Source organism: Bidens hawaiensis, unplaced genomic scaffold (genome assembly GCF_021521415.1).
Source record: "Bidens hawaiensis isolate Kalapana, Puna unplaced genomic scaffold, B.hawaiensis_p1.1 tig00013993_1, whole genome shotgun sequence".
Taxonomy (NCBI): Eukaryota; Viridiplantae; Streptophyta; class Magnoliopsida; order Asterales; family Asteraceae; genus Bidens; species Bidens hawaiensis.
Genome location: NW_027492202.1, coordinates 307,634 through 314,400, shown reverse-complemented (window position 1 = coordinate 314,400; position 6,767 = coordinate 307,634). Strand labels below are relative to the sequence as shown.

General features: G+C 37.7%; 1 protein-coding gene across 1 annotated transcript; it reads left to right on the top strand.

Moving 5' to 3' along the window:
- The first annotated feature begins 1,546 nt into the window (after positions 1-1,546).
- On the top strand, positions 1,547-4,726 carry LOC143545685 (uncharacterized). The gene is made up of 3 exons (XM_077037525.1): positions 1,547-1,845; positions 3,002-3,185; positions 3,922-4,726. The coding sequence occupies exons 1-2, from the start codon at positions 1,684-1,686 to the stop codon at positions 3,164-3,166; spliced, it is 327 nt and encodes a 108-aa protein (XP_076893640.1). The 5' UTR covers positions 1,547-1,683; the 3' UTR covers positions 3,167-3,185; positions 3,922-4,726.
- The last annotated feature ends 2,041 nt before the right edge of the window (positions 4,727-6,767 follow it).

Sequence of the window (6,767 nt, the reverse complement as noted above, 5' to 3'; positions counted from 1 at the left end):
AAAGAAGAAGAGGCGGGACGGCGACAAGAGAAAGAAAGAGGCGGGAAGGAATTATTATTAGTAAGTAATATAAAAATATATATATATATATATAATTTATTTAATGTTAAATTTTACAAAGATTAATAATCAAATTTTAAATCATAAAAAGAATCGGATTCGAAAACGGGTACCTGGGTCGGGTCGGATCGGGCAGTTGTCACATTTTCGCCCAACATTTTTTATACGTAGTGTAAATTTACTCGTTTCTAATCGAAAATTTGATCATGGCCCCCTCTGTTTACGGATTTTTAATGTGTATTTTTGTCTGGCTCCATCGACATCTTCGTCCAAGATTCGCCACTAACTATATCATCAATTATCATTTGACCGTCGTTGTCGGTGCATATGCCGGTTCACTGGTTCCGGTTGAACCGCAACCCGTCAAACCCCACCGAGTTGTTAGAAAACGGTTATATAGTGTGAATTGGACCGGTATGCATAGTGAGTCCCTGTCAGACTGGTCCGGATTTCAAAACAATGTTTAACCGAGCTTACGTTGACTTCAGAGTTTAGTTTGAACATTCTCTCTCGAAAAACCATACCATCAATTACCACTTGAGGATCGTGTCACCAGAAGAACAAAACTCTCGGAATTAACACGTATCGTAACAAAAATAAGCCCCACAAGATAGATTGTTATTTTGACAAGAACGGAATAATTAAATTATTATCTTTTTAGTTTTTATTACACCGAAACGCAAGTGAACTAGACTATCAGTTTCCAGCAGGCAGTTGACAACGATTTGAAATTGTCTATTCGCCGGAGATCCAGTCGGAGATTTTCTCCGGCGACACTGTCAGTCAGAGTAATATCATTTGGACTTCCTTTTGCTTTACTTTTCACTTAATTGCTTTATTATTATGCACAGTTAGTTAGTTAGTTAGTTACTCAATTCTGCACTATTAATGAATGATGCTTCTGTCTAATTGTCCTCCACTCTCCCGTACAATTCTCCCTTAGTTTTGCCTAGAATAATCGGATAGAACGATATCAATTTGATGTTTAGTGATTCCTAGGGTTTTTTGGAACCCTAATTTTAATTGATCGTACTGGTCTTATGCTACTGGAAACTGATAGAGGCTTGATTATGCATTGTTACATACATAAGCACACGTGTGTAATTACCGTTCACTGTTTTATGGAAACTGTCTTCGTTTTGCTTCATTGTGTAGAATAAACGAGCATAATAATCTATGCAGTTAATGGGGAAAATATCGGATACCGGTCAAGGACCGATATTTGAGATATCGGTTATCGTGGTGAGATATCGGTAGTTTTAATATTATGCAGAATTTATATATGTAGCAATTTAACACTAACGATTCAGTATACTCTCCTACCATTAACAATTTAACCTTTTGCAACTTACTAAACACTAACAATTGTAGCAAGTAGGGACTGATATCAGGAAATTTGGTGATATATCAGTCAAATATCGGTCAATGTAATCGATACTATCGGTACCGATATTTGACCAATATTCTGCTAGAGGTCCTATAACCGCTATAGTGCCGATATTGACAGCATAGATGGAAATTGGTAGACGTTTGATTATGAATTGATATTTTTGATTATTTGATCTATTGGATGGTTCTAATATAGGATATTTTTTTTTTTGAATCAGGTTTAGCTAATTAGTCATGTCCAGGCCACTTCTGCTAGTCACGCTGCTTTTGTTGATGGTGGTGACGTCTCAATTGGATTGGAACCAGAAAATTGTGAACGATGTAGAAGACAGCTCGTCTGTTCTTTCGAGAAAACAGCAGTATGTTCTAGACAGGAAAGAATCTGTTAAAGAGAAGGCAAGTACTTTTGTCGTCGTGTTTCTAATTCATTGTGCTTTTACTAGAATTTGCAGCTAGGTTATTGTGTGTAGACCTTAGGCGGCGCCAAATGCGCTTTTGAGTCAAGATTAGGGTCTACAGGAGTGTGATATGTGAGAACAAGCAATAGGGATTAAGATATCATGAATTGTTTACTTAAAGAGATGAGACATATGCAACTTTTGGCTGTACAGAGAGCAACACCTGGTATGTGTGAAGCTCTTGCCTCATGCCTCAGCGTGCTAATATTGTTATTATATTTTGGAAACTGTTATGGATACTCATGGAAATATATATAAAGATTATAGACTCTATGTGCTCAACTGCTGATATTAACATTTGCAGCTAAGTTACGGTATGTAGACATGTACTTTTTAAAATACTTTATGGAAAAAATAAATAGAATGTGATTTGTGTCCTTTCTTGTTTCCTGTATATTGTGGCTTTCGTACATTTTCATGTGATTTCTCTTCATATTTGTTTTGAGGCCTTAGAAACATTCAGTGTGTTCTTTACTCTTTATAACACAAGGTATGAATTGACTATACTTGTTTACACTCTCCTAACATATACAGTATGAATGCATGATAGACTGCTCATATAAACATAAAGTAATTGTAGTGTAATGCAAAAACAAGATTATAATATGGAGGAAATACTGAAAACTACTGTCATTAGATTAACTAGCAAACAGAACCTTATATTGTGCTGACCCTTGACGGTTTATGAACATTTTCACCAAATCATATGAATCCCACTCAACTCGTATATGCCTAAATCACCGTTTGCAGATCAATGGACATGATTCAACAAGTTTTAAGACGCAAAGGATGGATAAAGTGCCTACTTCGAATGCACTCTATATAGCAATGTTTATATGTGCATATTTCACCATAATATTGAGTGCACTCTGCATAGTAATGTTTCATTGTTTCTATTTATTAATTTAAAATAAACAGTGACTATACACAAATATGGATATGCTCTCTTTGACAAAGTATATTGAATGATTATACGATAAAATCATCTTAGGATCAAGATCCATAGCATATAACACATAAATGGGAAATTTTATTTGTTGTAATATACTTTCTTTAACTTGTTGTAACTCTTTTGTATTCTTTGTTAATTGCAGATAATCTTATCTCAAGAAAAGCAAATTCAGAAACTTAAAACACTTGTGCAGAGTCTTCAAGAACAGTTGGTACAGTGCAAGAACAAGGATGAGTTCGTAAATGATACCACAGGTTCTTTGACTGAAGTATTTAATGATCCCAAACAGCAACAAATCATGGAGTAGTCAATATCACTTTCCTTGTGTAAGTAATGCGCACTACTAAATTTTGGACCAACCGCATATAAAGCAACCAACTTTTTTTAGGCCAAAAAAACCCTTCTAAGCAGTTTAAATCAATGACATGTCAATACTTTTGTTGACATTGTTGGTTTTTCTAATGTGGGATTTGGAAACACTTGCCTTGTAACAAAAGTTTGAAACTTTGATGGGTCTTTTTGGCTTCACTATTGTTAGGCATGTAAATGAACCGAACAAACACGAACGGAGCATGTTTGTGTTCGTTTGTTTAACTTTAAGTGAATAAGCGATCGAACACGAGCATTTGAATGAACGGAATTTTCTTGTTTGTGTTCGTAATAACAGCATGAACGTAGAGTTCACGAAAGTAAGAGAAAGAAAGTAACTGAGCATAGATGAAAGAATGCAATTGAGCTAGAACCAATTAATAATAATAAAATGTGAACAATCATGTATTGGGCCTGAAAGGTTATTGAAACTAGCCTACATTGTAACGGGCCGAAATATTTAAATGAAAACGTAAGTTTTCATGTTCTTTCGTTTAACTAAATTAGCAAGAGCCGAGCCGAGCTAGAGCTTTTAGAAAAAAAAATCCCCAAACGAGTTGAGCTCGAGCTCTCGTAAGTCAACACTAGTCGAGCTTGACCCAAGCCCGACTTCTTTGCACCAATACTTGCCTGTTGATCCGTTTGGATTTTAGAACACTAATACTACTTTGTGTATCATGTGTAAAATTGCAGATTGATCAAATATGAGGGAAAGTAACTGTAATCATCAAACCATCAACCCAAATTATATATTATATTAGTAAATGGTAAACTGTAAGTATGTGAATTTGAGATGTTTTCAGGGCTAGTTAACCAAAGCCCGAATCATGTTACCGTAATTATTAATTTATGTCGGCGCCTTTGATATGATTATGCATCATTTCGACATCATTTATTGGATGCTTCTAACTTTTCATAATTGTGTACTTGAGAAAAATGTGTGGGGTTTTATCATCATTTCATGAACCAGTTCTTGTTCTTTGTTGGGTCAAAATCAGATGACACCTAACTTAATAGTGTTTAAGTTTATTATTAATGTTAACGGGCCTTTTGTTTCAACTTTTATATTAATAAATATAAGTAGTGTGTTTATGTTTAGATTGAAATGAAATGTGGCAGTTGAGGTGTTAGCACGTGACATAATAAAGAGTCACGTGATGAGAAATAAGCAGTTTCCAAAATCTGTTGGGGTAAATGTTATTGGTGGGATGATTTAATAAGGATTGTAGATGAGACAATAATAAGGGTCATGGGAAACTGGAACCATATTTATTTGAAGACATTAATAGATAGGTTGCTCTGAATCACCATTGTAATTTAAGTTTTGTAAACACATGAATTAAATTGTTGAGATGGAAGTTTGGTTAGCATATAAATGTAAATTCCTTAAGTGGTTGGTTTGACAACTTTCATTTGGAATTAAAACTTGTTTCCAATCTAGGTGAACTATAAATTTACATCTTTTGTTTATCATGGGATTTGAACCTTTGCTGTTAATTGAGGGACGCATTTCTTAACATCTTGATGCCACTAACCCAAAACGCCCTTTGATAGGTGCCCTAGAATCAAATCGATTATTTGAACTTTTCATAACTAAACTTGATCCGGATAATATTATTGTAGTTTATGTATATGTCTGTTAGCTTGATAAATAGCTTGAAAATGTGAAGTTCTAAAGTTTGATTTGGGAACGCATCAATGCAGTTTTAACATTGGTTAGCGAGGTGTAAGGATGATCATATAAAAATATATCCCATTGTTGACCTAATTGCCAACAAATCTGTTTGATCGACTCTTTGATGTTTTTAGTTAACTCCAACCCTTAATCGAGGTCACGACCACTGGATTTGGTTCGCATGACTGGGCATCTATGGTGTCGTCACAGTGGTTGGGCATTCTGGTGGTTGAATAGTGAAGATATGCAATGGTTTAGTTTGTCAAAAGACTCAAGGGGCACGATGATTCAAGAAATATGGTGCATCAAACCGGACAAGTGTGGTGTTTCCTTGAAATCACATTAGTTCACATGTAAACCACATGAATAGTCACAATGGTTAGCGAAGAGTTGCAAATTCAATCTAAGGGGCACTTGATTGCGTATAAAAGGCAGTCTCATTCATTTTTCACACATATTCCTCTCAAATACTGAAGAGGTAGGTCCCAACGAAGCCGAATATGAAGCATTCTTGGCCGGTTTGAGAATTGCGCGTAAGATGGGAGTGAAAAACTTAGAAGCCCACGTGGATTCCATGCTGGTGGCCAACCAAATAAATGGAACATACACGGCTGTGAATGACACCATGGCCCTGTACCTCGCCCAGGCAAAAACCCTTATGCGTGATTTTAGTGATTGTAAAGTCATACACGTCAAGCGCAGCGAAAACAAATCTGCGGATGCGTTAAGCAAGCTTGCATCACTAGCCTTCACCCACTTGGGAAAGGACATCCGCATTGAACTCCTCGAAGCACCATCAGTCCCGCACAAGGAAATTTGTGTCATCCAGAACAATACAGAAACATGGATGACACCAATAATAAATTACCTTGCAGCAGGAATACTACCAGAGTCAAAAACACAGGCAAGAAAACTACGCTGTAAAGCACTGAATTATCAACTCGTCAATGACATCCTTTACAGACGTAACTTTCTTGGCCCACTCTTGAGATGCGTGGACAACCAAGATGCCGACTACCTCCTAAGGGAAGTACACGAAGGCATCTGTGGGGTACACGCAGGCCCCCGCGCTGTTGTAGCCAAGCTAAACAACGCGGGATACTTTTGGCCGGGGATGCATACGGATGCACTGGCATACATCAGAAAATGCAGGTCTTGCCAGCTTTACGCACCTAACACGCATCGCCCAAAAAACGAACTGGTTCCAGTCACTTCTTCGTGGCCATTTCAGAAGTGGGCCATCGATGTGACAGGCCCATTTCCTACAGCAGCAGGAAATGTTCAGTTCCTAGTGGTAGCCATCGACTACTTCACCAAGTGGATAGAAGCAAAACCTTTAGCCCAAACAACCGCAAAGCATATCAAAAAATTTATTTGGGAATTTATAATTTGTCGTTTTGGACTTCCACAGAATTTGGTGAGCGATAACGGCACCAACTTTGCTGACAAGAAGCTACAACAGTGGCTGAAAGAACTTCAAATCACCCACACCTTTACCTCAGTGGCACACCCGCAAGGTAATGGTGAGGTGGAGAGAGCAAACAAGAGCATCGTCGAAGGCATCAAGAAAAGACTTTTGAAACACAGATCCGGCTGGGTGGACGAGCTTCCGCACGTCCTTTGGGCAAACAGAACGCTGAAGAAGGCCAGTACGGGGGAAACCCCGTTCAGCCTCACTTATGGCACGGAAGCCATGGTCCCGGTCGAAATTGGTCTACCCTCACCAAGGGTCTTGAGTCAGCCAGAAGACAATGATGCGGAAAGACGGTTGGATCTTATGCTAACCGAGGAACGCAGAGACTTAGCCGCAGTGCGTGAAGAGAATTACAAACGACAAATGCAAAAGTACTACAACACGCGGGTA